At 43.3% G+C, this 17,500-nt stretch overlaps 1 protein-coding gene across 1 annotated transcript in view; it reads right to left on the bottom strand.

The window, feature by feature from the left end:
- LOC311248155 (capZ-interacting protein-like) overlaps positions 1-13,991 on the bottom strand; it is a gene marked incomplete at its 3' end in the record, with an annotated part of 45,092 nt that extends 31,101 nt beyond the window's left edge. Inside the window, exon 1 of the mRNA XM_084339093.1 lies at positions 13,857-13,991. Within this exon, the coding sequence (XP_084195219.1) occupies positions 13,857-13,862 (6 nt within the window). The remainder of the gene's footprint in view (positions 1-13,856) is intronic.
- Positions 13,992-17,500: the final 3,509 nt, after the last annotated feature.

Raw genomic sequence — 17,500 nt, 5'->3', positions numbered from 1 at the left:
CAGTGGTGGTGCGGTGCACTGCAGGTGGCCGTGTGCTGGTGACCTAGCATGTGTAGTAGGGCTGCCGTGTTTGAGTATATCTAAGAAGGAATACATGAAAACACAAATTCCGGTTAACTTCTGAATGTCTTTCACCAAAGCGACCGCTGCAGAAATGGTCTATCTATGGCATACAGATGAAAGGTTAGTATGTAAATGACCACAGCATGCATTCAGTCACACTCAACCTTCCTCCATTCTGTCACATTCTGCATGCCTGCCTCATAGTGGCAACATGTGAGATTAAGATGACAGAAGTTTAAAGGGGACATATTATGAAAAATGGGTTTTGTATGGATCCTTGTATGGATTTGGCATATTTAAGTGTTATTTAGGCACTGGGGGGAAATGTCTTCAGATTAAAACGTTCAGGATTTCCCTGATTCGCTGTACATTTTGGGTCTACATAATGTGTTGCCAAATATTTTACTCTTCGGTGTGGGATAGCCAGGAAAGGGAAGGAAATTATTAATTACGGATTAAAGGTGTGTGCAACACCCACTAAAAACAGGGTCACTGGGCAATTTCAGTTTTGTATGATGCTAGTCGGACTAAGATAACATAACCTTACATGTATATGACCTAGTTGGTCAAGGGCCTAGAAAAGATGGTTACTTTGCACGATAAGCGGTCATCATACCTCAATGACCGCTCCTACCAAGTGTCATGGAGAGGGACCCTGTCGGCCACCCGCCCCCTGCGGACGGGTGTCCCCCAGGGCTCGGTTTTAGGACCCCTTCTCTTCTCCCTCTACACTAAATCACTGGGTAACAGTATCACGTCTCATGGCTTCTCCTACCATTGTTATGCCGACAATACTCAACTCTTCCTCTCCTTCCCTCCCTCAGATATCCACGTCTCTGAGCGGATCTCGGCCTGTCTGTCCGACATCTCCGCCTGGATGACGACCAACCACCTCAAACTGAACCTAAGCAAAACAGAATTGCTCCACCTGCCGGCCAAATCCTCCCCCCTAACCGACCTTTCAATCACAGTCGAGAATGCAGCTGTGACTGCGTCCCCGACCGCCAAGAACCTTGGTGTTGTCCTCGACGACCAGTTGAACTTCTCTGCTCACATCGCAGCGACGACCAGAACCTGCCGATTCCTCCTGAGCAACGTCAGAAGGATCCGCCCCTTCCTGACAAAAGAAGCCACCCAACTCCTCGTCCAATCAACAGTCATCTCCCGCCTCGACTACTGCAATGCACTGCTCGCTGGCCTCCCGGCCACTGCCACTAAGCCTCTTCAACTCATTCAGAACGCAGCGGCCCGCCTGATCTCAAACCTACCGAAGTCGGCCCATGTCACCCCACTTCTTAGGGATCTGCACTGGCTCCCCATTGCTGCACGAATCCGCTTCAAGGCCCTCGACCTAGCATACCGTGCGGCAAAGGGAACCGCTCCCGCCTACCTCCGGTCAATGGTCTCTAACTACACACCCTCAAGACCCCTACGCTCTGCATCTTCTGGCCGCCTCAGACCTACTCCTATCCAAGCTCCGGGAGGGTCATCAAAGAGAAGTCGCCTATTCTCAGTCCTTGCCCCACAATGGTGGAATGAACTACCCACCCCAGTTAGGACAGCCGAATCACGTCCAATCTTTCGCCGTCGACTAAAGACGCACTTCTTCAACCATTATCTGAATTAAAAAAAAAACTATAAAAAAAAATCTAACCCTAACTAACCGTACTGTCATGCACTTGTCCTAATAAACTAACCTACACTGTAGCACTCAACACTTTGATGAACATTGTTGCTCAGCTGATAGAGTTGTGCCCTTCCTGATGGCTTGTCGTACAGAACTTGTAAGTCGCTTTGGATAAAAGCGTCAGCTAAATGACTAAATGTAAATGTAAATGTAAATAAGCACACAGTGGACCACAATGGAAACAAGCCTTGGCTTTATTGTGTTTTATCCATTTTTGACCAGCGTATTGACACTGTTATTGTTTTGTCTTTTAAATGTTTGCACTACGATTGTGTCAAAATAAAGTATTCAATAAAAAAAAATCAATCAATCAATACACATTAGGCCACAAAATCACATTAGGTCACAAGAAAGAAGCTTTCAAATGTGAAAAACCCCTGCTGAACAGTTGGCTGCAACGGAACAAAAAATAAATAAAAACCGTTAACCCGTTCATTCCTGTATTACACTACTGCCAACAAGAATCACTATGGCCAATAGTTGAAGAACGCTCCAAACCAGCATTTCTTAAACTATGGTATGGGTTGGGGGCACAGAATTATAGAGGTTGGGAGCAGTGGTTGGGAAACGTCTGGCAGAGATGTGCTTCTGATGTGTCGTCATCACAAGACAAAGAGTAGGCTGACCAGGATGTTGAAATGACCCTTGGTCCGTGGCCAGGATAAGATTCACTTGGTCTGGGTACTGGCTGAAGAACATTGTAAACCTGTGCTCTAAAATAAAAGGGTCTCAAACTCAATTTACCTGGGGGCCGCTGGAGGTAGAGTCTGGGTGAGGCTGGGTGAGGCTGGGCCGCATCAAATATTATATACCGGTATATATATATGATTTTTTTATTTAATTATTTTTTTGCTAAATTAACTCTGCCTCTTAACTACAACAAGCAATGCTGTTTGTTATCTAAGATGAGGTCGGACTCGGCACTGACAGATTTGTGTTCATTGTGCTGCTTTTATATAAAGCCTCAAATGACGGCTTACAATATTTCATGAAAGCAAAGTGTTTCGTTTGTCTAAGATTTAAAAAGGTTTAAACTTTACAGCACTGACAAAGTTGAACAAAGTGCTGTACAAGTCCCACAACATAAAAAAAAAAAAAGATTTAAAATATATATTTTTTTAAAGAATATTAATTTTCTTTTTTTTACTTTGATGTCAAGTAGGGGGCCGCAAAATATTATCATCCAGCGGGCCGCAATTGGCCCGCGGGCCGTGAGTTTGAGACCCCTGGTCTAATAATTCATCACAGTCTGGTATGGCGCCTGCTCTCCTTCTAACCGGAGAAGCACCGCAGAAGGTGGTGAAACAGGCATCACCGGTGCCGCACCACTCTTTGCAATTGAGACTATTATTCAACACAAACAGTGTCTGAGGAACGCAGCGTCATCAAGGACGACACCTCTCACTCCAATCGCAGACTTGTCTGCCCTCCTTGCCCCCTGGCAAGCGCTATAGCGATCTCGATTCCAGGACCAGGAGGCTCAGGAACAACCTCTTCCCCTCAGCTGTCATCTCACTGAACTCTGCATCGCCGTGACAGACACCCCCCCCCCCCCCCATGGACTCAATCTCTCTCTCTCTCTCTCTCTCTCTCTCTCTCTCTCTCTCTCTCTCTCTCTCTCTCTCTCTCTCTCTCTCTCTCTCTCTCACATACACACACACACACACACACATACACACTCTCCATACCGTATGAACTCTGAACTCTGCTGCCTATACTCAATCCAATTGCTTACACTTAGGGATGTCCGATATTATCGGCCTACCGATATTATCGGCCGATATCGGCATTAAAATGTGATATCGGAAAATATCGGTATCGGTTTTCAAAATTTAATTTTCTTTTTTTTTTACATTTCTATAGAAATTATGTCCGATATTATCGGCCTACCGATATTATCGGCCGATATCGGCATTAAAATGTGATATCGGTTGATATCGGTATCGGAAATTAAGAGTTGGACAATATCGGTATATCGGTATCGGTAAAAAAGCCAATATCGAACATCCCTACTTACACTGTCTACAACTGTCTTACAATGTACTCATAACTACCTATTGTACCTCAATCTATAGTATATCCATATAACACTGTATGATAGCGATGTGCAATAAGACTCTATACACCATATATAATTTAATTGATATATATATAAATATGCATAAATATCTGTATATTAGATTAGATTCAAATGTATTGTCATTATACAGCACAAGTACAGTACAATGAGTGCAAATGTAACAGTAAAATGCGACAGTAATATACAATGTACAGGTGATTAAACTGGGTATAAAATATATAAATTAGTACTACTGAGTATTAATAATGCTAATCAGATGTATGTGTAACGGATGGTATCGTGAAGCGCAGTCAAGAAGGGCTGGGGTGAGTAGCGGTGCTATGGGTTAAACTCACTCTCACATCCTCAAAAGACGCATTAGACACGGTACAAAGAAGTGAATTCACCTCTTGGTATAGCGGTCTGTGCTGTTGCACGCGGCGTGGCAGACCCGTGTTCGAATCTCCCTCGTGGCATCGAAGTTTGAGGTGACGTTGTCACAACCGTTACATATGTACAAAGCTGTAGTTTTAATATGTACAGTGATATAGGTATAAAGACACTATGGTAGTAAGGCACACTGGCGAGCAGTGTAACTAGTAAGAGTAGGTAAGGGATATGTACATAGATAGATAGATAGATAGATAGATAGATAGATAGATAGATAGATAGATAGATAGATAGATAGATAGATAGATAGATAGATAGATAGATAGATAGATAGATAGATAGATAGATAGATAGATAGATAGATAGATAGATAGATAGATAGATAGATAGATAGATAGACAGACAGACAGACAGACAGACAGACAGACAGACAGACAGACAGACAGACAGACAGACAGACAGACAGACAGACAGACAGACAGACAGACAGACAGACAGACAGACAGACAGACAGACAGACAGACAGACAGATAGATAATATAGGACCTTCGGGGACAGAGCTTTCAGTGTGGCAGCTCCCACCCTCTGGAACTCCCTCCCCGCAGAACTCCGCAACGCCCCAACTCTGGACTCATTAAAAAAACTGCTCAAAACCCACCTCTTCAACTTGGCCTTTAACCCCTTAATTTCTCACTTTTTATGTTGTGTCTGTCCACTATGTTTGTTACTTTTGTTATTTCCCTCCCTATGTAAAGCGACCTTGGGTCTTTTGAAAGGCGCTATATAAAATTAAGCTATTATTATTATTATTATTAAAAAGGATTATATATAGGGGCGGTCAGGTGGCGTAACAGAGATTGCGTTCGTCACCAACCCCGGAGCGGCTGGATTCGCCTGTTCGAGTCCAGCTCACATCTCCGGGGTTGTCACCAGCTTGGCTGGCCGTTCACACTAATACAATTGGCAGTATTAGAGGGTGGGAGAAGCTGGCGGGGTGGGTCCGGGTCATTGTAAACAGCGACTCCTACAGTTCGGTCGGGGCGCCTGCTCAGCGCGGATAGGATCTAAGTGGGATAGTGTGATCCTCCCACACGCTACGCCCTCTCAGTGAGAATCTGCGCTGCCAGGTGAAAAGAAGCGGTTGATTGGCTAGACGTGTGTCGGAGGAAGCACGTGATAGCCTCCACTCTCCCAGACCGACTGTGGGGGGTAAGTGCGCAGCGACCAGGAAGGGGATTGGGAATTGGCATAACGACTAACATTGGGATGGGAGAAAATCGGAGGAAAAAGGAGGGGGGAAAAGATAAAAAAAAAAAATTATATATACGGTAAGAATAAGTATATATATATATATATATATATACAGCATTATTGTACATGCTATCATGCAGAGTTGTGTGGGTTATATACAGGTGTATAAGTAGGTATATAGAAGGATTATATGCAGGTATATTCAGACAGATATGGATATATCTGACCAGTGGCGAGGTGGCGAGGGTCCAAGAGAGGTCCTCGGAGATGTGGAAGCTGGAGACACACCCAACCTCTGTCCCATCGATAGTCTCTCTGAAGTCCACCATGAGCTCTTTGGTTTTACTTGGTGTTGAGGGCCAGGTTGTTGTCAGCACGCCACGCCACGCCACGCCACGCCACGCCACGCCACGCGCTGGAACTCCTCCCCGTAGGCCGACTGCACGTTTGTCGTCTGCAAACTTGATAACGGTGTTGACGCCGTGTACAGGAGGAGTGCCGTCATGGGTGAAGAGTGAGGAGAGGAGGGGGCTCAGCACGTCACACAGCCTTGCTGGACGCCGGCGTTGTTCAGGGTGAGGGTGGAGGAGGTGAGATTGTCTATTCTAACAAACTGAGGTCCATTAGTTAGATTAGTGTAAGATTATAACTGTTTGTTGGTTTCCTTAAACATATACGTGAATAAACAAAAATAAGTAAAAAAAACAAAAGAAATGTGAGAAAAAATATCGCTGCTGGCGGGACAAAACCTTGTAACTCCAAAAACCCAACTTTTCAGCAGATGAAAAAAACGAACACAGATTTGAGGGCGAATAGAGTTACGAGGTTTAGACAGATGATTGGTTTAATGCTTTCCCATTGTGTAGACTTTGCAAAACCACACACACATGGAGGATGATCTACTGAGTTGATAAAATTTTTTTAAAAATAAATAAAATGGAGTTACGAGGTTTTGTCCCGCCAGCAGCGATATTAAACTTTATTTAAATTATAATTTTATTTTGAGTTTTTTTCCCCTTTTCGAGTAATACACGATCACTCCAGTATAGCATCGACCAATCGAGCTGGATTCTTCTTGCCAAATGCCATTGCAGACAGAGGGGTTAATGTCGAGGTCCTTGGTTTCCACGAGGTCACCAAGTTTGGAGATGAGTTGGATGCTGAGCCCTCATGAATGGTTGGAGAGGGCGGAATGTAGCACGGAGCGTCCTCCACGCTCCTGTTCTCGCGGTAGGCATGTTGGTGACTGTAGTGTCCAGTGAGGGTGAAAGGCCAGATCTGAGGTGAGCCAGCACCAGCCTCTGGAAGCACTTCATGATGATGGGGGTGAGTGAGTGCAACAGGGCGGAAGTCATTGAGGCTCGTGGCAGAAAAGTGTTTCGGCACTGGTGGTTTTAAAGCATGCTGGGCCAACTGGTGAGTGACAGGTTGAAGATGTCAGTTAAGACGTCGGTCGGTCAGCTGCTCAGTGTAGCTCCTGAGCACACGGCCGGGGGATGCCATCAGGGCCAGCTGCCTTACATGCGTTAGTCACGCTCAGTGCGGCACACACGTCGGTGGGGGAGAGAGGGAGGGAGGGGTGGAAGTCAGCAGGGAGAGCAGCCTTGGTGGGCACCTCATCGTGGATGTCCCTGTCAAAGCGGGTATAAAAGTTATTGAGCTCATCAGGGAGGGAGGGGTCAGTGGTTGGGGGAGAGTTGTTGGCGGGTTTATAGTCTGTGATGGCCTGGATGCGTCTATTCTTATCCTAACGGATTTATGCTTCCGCGTTCGCGTTTTGCGCTCTGATTGGCCACTGACGTTTCTGGTCGCGGCAATCGTGTGATGGCAAGTTCTTTCGCCGGTTAAGCTTAGGCACTCTTTCGAAGTTGGTTAAGGTTAGAGTTTGTCTTAGAGCGGGGGCTATATTACGCCAGCCCTGATTCCAAACTCTAACCTTAACCAACTTCGAAAGAGTCGCTTAAGCTTAACCAATGATAAACTAGGCGTTAGGTAGTTTGCAGGCTGTTCGAGGCGGAAATGGGCGCGTCACGCGATTGGGCGCACATGTCACATGACCAGAAACGTCAGTGGCCAATCAGATTCGCAAAACGCAAACGCAAAAGCATAAATCCGTTAGGATAAGAATAGATGCGGCCTGGATGCCCTGCCACGTGCGCGTCAGGGGTCGGAGTTGTTGAAATGCTCTTGTGGCTGTGCCCGCTGTGCCCGCTTTATTCCCCTATTGGCCCCCTATTAGCCCTGGCTGAACCGTATATCTGTCTGAAAGCGGTATCACGTGCCTTTAGTAGTATACGGACCTCTCTGCTCATCCACGGCTTCTGATTGGGGAATGTAGTGATCTGTTTAAGGGTGGCGACACTGTCGATGATGGGAGTCGATGTAGTCCACAACGGATGAGGTGTGGGAGTCAATGTAAGTATTTGAGTCCAGGGTGGCCTGCTGGGTGGCAAACATACTCCGGTGACTGTTCTAATTGAGGACTTCACAAGTTTGATGAGTGGGGTGTACTTGGGTAGAAGGAATAGAGAACGTTGGTCTGATTGTCCCAGGTGGGGGAGGTGGACAGCTTTGTAAACATGGTCTAGTGTTTTTGTGTCCTCTTGTGGAGCCATCAGCTGTTCGTTCTGTCGACCCTGTAGAGAGAGTGTGGCCTGGTAGCTCAATAACACTGTTATGAATCCGACAATTAAGCCAGGATTCCATGAAAATCATGATGTTGCAAATCCTTAATCCATGTATGATTCAAGGGTACTACGACGATGCTTGCACCTCATGGTACCAAAGCACCTCAAAGGCGCTAAAAACTAAATTACAAACATCACAAAACAAACTGGTCAGACTACTGCTTGACCTTACTCCTAGAACCCACCTTACCCCTGCCCACTTTGACAACCTAGGGTGGCTTAGAGTAGAGTACAGCAACTTGCAATGGGCCTGGTCTACAAGATACACTACACCACTCAGGTACCCACATGTCAAAATACTTCCCAACGGTCAGTGAATACCACGACCACAACACCAGAGGGAGCTCCACAAATCATGTCCAACCCAGATTCGGCTCAAACAAGGGACTAAACACGCTTTGCAATTATGCCACAACAATGTGGAACGACCTACCCACAGCCGTAAAAAGATGTGAATCCCTACCCACATTCAAAACCACCACTCTCAAAGAGCACCTACGGGAGGCTGCACTTCTAAACTGGCCCCTGTAAATGTCCAACCCCCCCCCCCTAATAGACAGTCTCCTCCCCATCATATATATTCTCTGTTAGGATCTATGGGTAACAGTACTGTATATTTGCATATCATATATCACAAATGTAACAGTACTATATACCTGTATGTCATGTATATCCCTATGCCATAAATGTCATGATGTCATGTATGTTGTGTATGTCATAAATGTCACTATGAATTGAAAATGGGGGACCCTGATGTAAACAAGACAAATGTCTTTCTCTGGTCTGCATCCCCTTAACAATTGTGTGTATTGAGCCGTACTGTATTGTACCCATTCTGCAATCTGTTAATATTTGCATATTTACTCTGTAGCTTCATTCATATACTCCTATGCACATGTTAGACTGTATACTACAATACACTTTACTATTTATTTGCATCTCTGGTTAGATGCTAACTTAATTTCGTTGTACTGTACTTGTGCTGTGCAATGACAATACAATTTAATCTAATCTCATTTAGGTTTACAGTATTGCTTCTAGGCACACATCTATGATTGCAGTATGGCACCTCGCGGCTAGACGACTTGGCTTTCAAGCCTAGGATACAAGGAATAACAGATCAATGTGAGTTTTACATAACTTGAGACTAAAGGGGTATGTTTAGGCTAGGTGTGCAATATTTGTACACACTGGAGTAAAGGATAATTGTATTTTGAGTTATTATGGGCAAAAGAAAAGTTCCCAAAAGATTATTTTCCAAAAGTCCAACTACTGAGGGTAATATAGAATATTTACATGGTCAAATAAATCTCGTAATGGATATTTAATTTAGGCTATCGTTATTTATTTTTTAGTGTGTGTGTGTGTGTGTGTGTGTGTGTGTGTGTGTGTGTGTGTGTGTGTGTGTGTGTGTGTGTGTGTGTGTGTGTGTGTGTGTGTGTGTGTGTGTGTGTGTGTGTGTGTGTGTGTGTGTGTGTGTGTGTGTGTGTGTGTGTGTGTGTGTGTGTGTGTGTGTGTGTGTGTGCGTGCGTGCGTGTGTGTGTTGAAGATATTACAATTCTTAGTGGGGTATTTATTTATTTTACCAGATTTGAGGTTACTTTCAAAAATCCGTTACCTACTGGTGTTTACCTTATAAACAGTAGTTCAAGTTCAAGTTCTTTAATAGTTGTCATGCAGAAGTACAGAATACTTTCATACAAAATGCTTCTTACTGTTACGCTCCAGAGACTGTGCTAGACAAGATAGTATCAAATAACATAATAACATAATATAGCATGAATTTAGAAGAAGAATGAGGTCACAGTTGTTCGGTATAGACATATGTACAATGTTCTGAGTTACCATATAATATACAATACACAATACTATGCAGTGTACTAATGTACAGTACTATCTAGTGCAAAGCAGAAATGGGATGAGGTACAATTTTAGGTACAATTTACAGTAAGGTGTACGAGTTGTAGTGCAATCCTTCATCCATAAATATAAAGTGTGGGGAGTGGGTGCTACAGTGTGTTTGTTTAAAGTGGGTGTGTGCTATAAAGTGTGTGTAGTGGGTGCTACAGTGTGTTTGTTTAAAGTGAGTGTGTGCGTGTGGATGTGTGTGCTATGTGTGTTTGGTGGTTGTTGTTGTGTAGTGTTCATTCATTGTTCGTTTAGCAGCCTGATGGCCTGGGGATAGAAGCTACTTCTGAGTCTTTCTGTGCTCGCCTTGAGACTCCTGTGTCGCTTGCCTGACGGCAGCAGTTCAAAGAGGCAGTTGTTCGGGTGGCTCGAGTCCTTAATAATTCTCTTAGCCTTCCCCTTGCAACGCTTGTTGTAAATGTTCTGGAGAGTGGGGAGCCCCCCTCCAATTGTGCGTTCGGCTGAACGTGTCACTCTTTGTAGTCTGCTTTGGTCTTTTGCAGTGCTATTCCCAAACCAGGAGGTGATGTTGCCGGTCAAGATGCTCTCTATTGTACATGAGTAGAAGTTCTTAAGGATCTTCTGGCTGACTTGGAACTTCCTTAGGCGCCTGAGGAAGTAGAGGCGTTGTCGTGCCTTCTTCACCACACTGTTAATGTGTATGGTCCATTTCAAGTCCTCGGATATGTGGGCTCCGAGGTACTTGAAGCTGTTGACTCTCTCAACCGGTGCCCCGTCGATGCTGAGGGGGCTGTAGTCCTTGACCCCCGACCTCCTGAAGTCCACAATCATCTCCTTTGTTTTGCTGACGTTCAGGGAGAGGCTGTTTTCCTGGCACCATCCCGCCAGGACCTTGACCTCTTCCAGGTAGGCCCTCTCGTCGTTGGCAGAGATCAGGCCCACCACCACTGTGTCGTCAGCAAATTTGACGATTGTATTGCTACTCCGCTGAGCCACACAGTCGTGTGTGTACAGGGAGTAGAGGAGGGGACTCAGAACACAGCCCTGGGGGGCCCCTATGTTGAGGGTGATGGATGAGGAGGTGCAGTTGCCTGCTCTCACCACCTGGGGTCTGCCAGTCAGGAAGTCCAAGACCCACTGGCAGAGGTCATAGCCCAAGCCCAGGTCCCTGAGCTTGGCTATGAGTATGGAGGGGACTATGGTATTGAATGCCGAGCTGTAGTCGATGAATAGCATTCTCACATAGTTCCCCTGCCTCTTGTCCAGGTGTGATGCTGCTGTGTGCAGCACATGGGATATGGCGTCCTCCGTGGACCTGTTGGGGCGGTATGCAAATTGCAGGGGGTCCATGTTGATGGGGAGGGAGGAGCAGATGTAGCCCTTTACTAGCTTCTCAAAGCACTTCATGGCTATGGAGGTGAGAGCTACAGGGCGGTAGTCGTTGAGGCAAGCAGGCTTGGATTTTTTGGGTACAGGGATAATAGTGGACTTCTTCAGGCAGGTGGGGATGACAGCCTGTTCTAAGGACAGGTTAAATATGTCAGTGAATACTGGGGCCAGTTGGTCGGCACAGACTTTTAGGACGCGGCCGGGGATGCCGTCCGGACCTGCTGCCTTCCTGATATTCACTTTTTTAAAGGTCCGCCTCACCTCATGCTCTGTTACCCTGAACACTGCGCCTCCATCAGCAGCCGACCCCCCCCCCCCCCATTGCCGAGGCTTGTGAGCTGGTGTTGTTATTACCAGCATCAAACCTCGCATAGAAGGTATTGAGGTCGTTTGCTAAGGAGATGTCATTGTTCAGTTTGAGGGAGGCGCCTTTGTAGTCTGTCATCGTTTTGAGCCCCTGCCACATAGCTCTAGAGTCAGCTTGTTCAAACTGGAGTTCAATTTTATCCCTGTAGCGCCGTTTGGCCTCTGACACTGTCCTCCTTACGTTGTGTTGCGCCACCTTGTGGTCATTCATGTTGCCTGCCACTAGGCCGTCATTGTATGCTTTGGTGCGCTCTCTCAGGGCTTCACGGACGAATTTGTCTACCCAGGGTTTTTGATTTGGGTAAACTTTCATTTTGGTAGTGGGGATTGTTTCTTTCACCCTAGTACAGACATAGTCCAGCACTGTCTCCGTGTAGGCATTAATGTTATCTGTGTCGCGGAATACAATCCAGTCTGTGTTGTGGAACACTGACCGGATCGTATCCTCTGACGTCACATCCCATTTCTGCACCTCTCGCGAGACTACGGGAGTACTTTTAATTCTTTGTCTGTACTTTGGTGTAAGGAAAATGGATGCGTGATCTGACTTGCCAAAGCCACTATCAGAATGAGCCTTGTAGCCACCTTTAAATTGCGTGTAACAGTGATCTAGGATGTTACCGCCTCTGGTGTTGCAAGTCACATGCTGGTAGAAATCAGGCAATACCTTTCTCAGATTGGCGCTATTGAAATCTCCCAGTACTAAAATGGCGGCGTTAACGTTCGTCGCTTGTATATTATTTACCTCGTCGTGTAGTCTGGAGAGCGCTGCGTTGTTGTTGGCTTGCGGTGGAATATACACTCCGACCAGGACGATCGCCGTTAACTCCCTCGGGAGGAAGAAAGGACGACACTTGATGGTTATATATTCCAGTTCTGGGGAGCAGTAGTTGGATAATTCCTTCACATTCGTTGGATCACTCCAATTTTTGTTAAACATGAAGGCAATACCTCCACCACGTTGTTTACCGGACTCTGATTGTGTCCGATCCTTCCTATGGATAAAGAAGTGATCCGTTGGTTGAATCGCGTGATCTGGAACCTCCGGTGTTAGCCAAGTTTCGGTGAAGCAAAGGACATTGCAGTCCCTAACGTCTCTTTGATATTGAATCCTTGCTCGGATGTCATCCAGTTTATTGTCTATTGATTGTACATTGGCTAGCAATATACTGGGAAGTGGTGTACGGTGTCGTCTGGATCTCAGCCTGTTTCGGATCCCAGACCTTTTTCCTCGACGTCTTTTCCTGGGGTCTAGGAACAAAGGATCCGGTCCTAGTCTCCGGAGGATTTCTTCCGGCCATTGATGTGGTTCGGAAAGTTGATCCAGCGAGTAATCCAGTTGGTAAGTTTCCCGTAATCCAATGTCAATGATTGACTGACGGTCATACACATATAATGCACCAACAGTTGGTGCAAATAAAACTCCTAATACTATAAAAATTAACAAAATAAAGCACAGTCTCGTCGGAGCGATCAGAAAGGCAGCCATCACAGCAGCGCCAAGTACATAGGCCTAATTAGTAGCATATAGTGTAGCCTAACTAATCAAAATAATTAGGTCAACAATGTCATCACATTACTATAATCCCATTAGCCTATACATGCATTATTTTCTTTTGACAAAGCAACGATATCCGGCTATTATGCATGGTCTCAGTCAGGCTTTGATTTCAAGCTTATAGTCTCTAAGTATAGATAATGTGCCCCTCAGCCAAATAGAAAAACAATTGGCATGATAAAAAAGCCACCTCCTCCAATGTACAGTTTCTTCGTCAAATGTATATACTCTCTTTTTTAGACTCTTTTTGTATCACAAACAGTACTGTATTTGCAAATCTGGTATGTCATAAATGTAATAGATGTAGCAGTACTGTCTATCTGTATGTCATGTATGTCATATTATGTCATGATGAATTGAAAAGGGGGGACCCTGATGTAAACAAGACGAAAGTCTTTCTTCTGGTCTGCATCCCCTTTAACAATTGTGTGTATTGAGCCATACTGTATTGTACCCATTCTGCAATCTGTTAAATAAAGTTTTCAATCAATCAATCAATCAATCAATCAACATGAAACAAATAATCCAAATGTTTACCTCCATCCTCCGAAGTGGACGCGTTCAAGTCGCTTTTTTCGGCGTATCCTTAATAACCCTCCCTCCCTCTCTAAAGTTTTATTTTGAGACTTGTCAAACCTGAGCGCTGTCCTCTCACTCTCTCCAACTCCAGCCCGTGTATGTGAGCTATGCGAGGGCGAGCAGACCGCAGGGGAGGGAGGGGGGTCTCTGTGGTTATATTTAGCCTGCTGTCTCACAACATTTCCAGGGCGTGAGTGAGTGCGAAGGAGCGGAGGGTCGGATTGAATCACAGTCGCATGCGTGACGCGCTTTTATATAATAATAATAATAATAATAATAATAATAATAATAATAATAATAATAATAATAATAATAATAATAATAATAATAATAATAATAATAATAATAATAATAATAATAATAATAATAATAATAATAATAATAATAATAATAATAATAATAATAATAATAATAATAATAATAATACACTTTATTTGTATAGCACCTTTCATACAGAAACTGCCGCTCAAAGTGCTTCACAACAGAAAAAAAAGACAGACATAAAATGAGCACAGACAAAGTGCAGACATATAAAATCACAGTTTTTCACATTAGATCTAACAACATCCCAACAGGCCCCCTTGTTTATGGTTTGATTCAGTTTTAAATAGACAATAATAAAAGGAGTAAGCTAAAAATAGACAGAGTAAAATAGTGCAATAGTGCGGTGCAGATCACCTGCAGCAGTGCATGTCTCTGTATAAGCGTGCAAAGCCGGCTGCTACATAATAATACTACTGTATCTGTGTGTTGCCACATACTGGGTCATAATAACGACACCCTTCTTCTCGAGTACACAGCCAAGTGGGGATGCATGATATGGCTGCTCTGTTGGATAGGTCCCTTCAGCCCAGTGGCATTATGCATAATGCTTACAGTAATCATCAAGAGTTCTGTGTAAGTGCCAGGGGTGTAAAGTACTTGAGTAATTGTACTTCGTTACAACACTTAATTTAAGTACTGTTTTTGTGGATTTGTACTTTACTCGAGTATTATTAGGTTTGTATCCTTGTACTTTTACTCAATTACATTTCAGAGGGAAAAAAACATACTTTTTACTCCTTACATTTAAAATGCAGAGCTACAAAGTACAAATCTCGCAGGTCCAACCATTTGTATTCGTATATATTTGTTTCTCTGGCCGAACTAACACTATAACGTTATTAATCCTGCGGCCGCGCTTTATTTAAAAACAGCCAATCAGATCCCCATCAATGTGCAATTAACCCGCCCATACCCATGCTGATTGGTTCTTGTGCAAGACTATAGAAAGCGGGGATCTTTGATTAAAAAAAAGTTTTTTACTTTTACTTTTTAGTACTTTTAAAAGTAGACACTTTTTGACTTTTACGCAAGTGTGTTTTTAGCCAGATACTCTGACTTTTACTTGAGTACGATTTTGAGACGGTACCCATACTTTCACTTAAAGGGGAACTATCTTATAAATGGCCTTTTTCAGTGTTTAGCATTGTTTCATAGCTATGTGGACTTATATTAATATGATCTATGTCTCTAATTCTCATATTGGCACATTCTTCCAATTCTCCTCTCACAATATTCACCCTCACTGAACCGAGTCATCTGAAAATGTGCATATCTGTGATGTCAGAGAGACACCGCTGCATAATAATGTGGCTGTGTGGCATCAGGCCCCACCGTGGTTTAGGTGCCCAGGCTCAAAACGGCTTAAGATCTTGAGGTAGAAAATGCTGTTTTTCAGTACTTCATTAGAAATACAAAACAATGAATTAAAAAAATAATAATTACAGAGGTGTTCCATAGACTCACAGGAATTGTGTAAAAGTGCCCAAATAGTGAAAGAAATAGTAAAATAGTTCCCCTTTAAGTATAATTTCTGGGTACTTTTTACACCCCTGGACTAAGCGTCTATCATCCAGTTCTATACAGACGTGTACACAGATTGCAAATGTGTAGGCCTATATACAAAGCATCACACTTACTATGCCGTTGTAAATAAAAATGTACACTATAGATACAAATCCTGAGGTATACCTATATACATTCTGATTATGATTAAATGCCTCTGCGTGAAGAGACGTCAAGGTCTTACTCTTACATAAAGGTTTCACGTTATAACATAAAGGTTTCACGTTATAACATAAAGGTTTCATGTTATAACATAAAGGTTTCACGTTATAACATAAAGGTTTCACGTTATAACATAAACGTGAAACCTTTATGTTATAACGTGAAACCTTTATGTTATAACGTGAAACCTTTATGTTATAGCGTGAAACCTTTATGTTATAACGTGAAACCTTTATGTTATAGCGTGAAACCTTTATGTTATAGCGTGAAACCTTTATGTTATAACGTGAAACCTTTATGTTATAACGTGAAACCTTTATGTTATAACGTGAAACCTTTATGTTATAACGTGAAACCTTTATGTTATAACGTGAAACCTTTATGTTATAGCGTGAAACCTTTATGTTATAACGTGAAACCTTTATGTTATAACGTGAAACCTTTATGTTGTAACGTGAAACCTTTATGTTATAGCGTGAAACCTTTATGTTATAACGTGAAACTTTTATGTTATAACGTGAAACTTTTATGTTATAATGTGAAACTTTTATGTTATAACGTGAAACCTTTATGTTATAACGTGAAACCTTTATGTTATAACGTGAAACCTTTATGTTATAACGTGAAACCTTTATGTTATAACGTGAAACTTTTATGTTATAATGTGAAACTTTTATGTTATAACGTGAAACCTTTATGTTATAACGTGAAACCTTTATGTTATAACGTGAAACCTTTATGTTATAACGTGAAACCTTTATGTTATAACATGAAACCTTTATGTTATAACGTGAAACTTTTATGTTATAACGTGAAACTTTTATGTTATAATGTGAAACTTTTATGTTATAACGTGAAACCTTTATGTTATAACCTTTATGTTATAACCTTTATGTTATAACGTGAAACCTTTATGTTATAACGTGAAACTTTTATGTTATAACGTGATACAGATTTTTTTGTTTGTTTCTGGTGTGGCAGCAATACGCTTCCGTGGTTTTGTGTCACTTTGGGCATAAAAAAATAACTAAATGAGGTGTTGGTATTTTGGTGCTTTGGTGCATTGTTATATAAGGCTTTTATCCAAATGTACAATTCACTCACACATTCACACACCGAGGGCAGAGTCAACCATGAAGGTGCCAACTTGCTCATTGGGAGGAATTAGGGGTTAAGTGTTTTGCTAAAGGTCACTTTGACACGCTGCCGGGAGGAGCAGGAATCTAACTGGGAACCGTCCTATTACCAGACAACCGTTCTACCTCCTGAACCACTGTCGCCACTGTTGTTCTGGGGGCCTCATTTATAGAAATGTACTTTGATTTCATCTTCAACCTGACCTCAAACCTGCAAATTGTAACTTTTTCACGGGATAATATTGCTTCTTAGAGAGCGGGAATCGAACCAGGAACCTTCAGATTACCAGATGGATGATCTACCTCCTGAGCCACTGTCGCCCACTGCTTGACCTCTGGATGTCTTTGAAAAAGAAAACTGGTCTCGGATCCTTCATACACAATCTGCCTGACAATCCTCAGTGTCAGTCCTTGTGC

This window comes from Notolepis coatsorum, assembly GCF_963971535.1.
Source record: "Notolepis coatsorum genome assembly, contig: SCAFFOLD_211, whole genome shotgun sequence".
Taxonomy (NCBI): domain Eukaryota; kingdom Metazoa; phylum Chordata; class Actinopteri; order Aulopiformes; family Paralepididae; genus Notolepis; species Notolepis coatsorum.
This window is presented reverse-complemented; position numbering and strand designations above follow the sequence as displayed.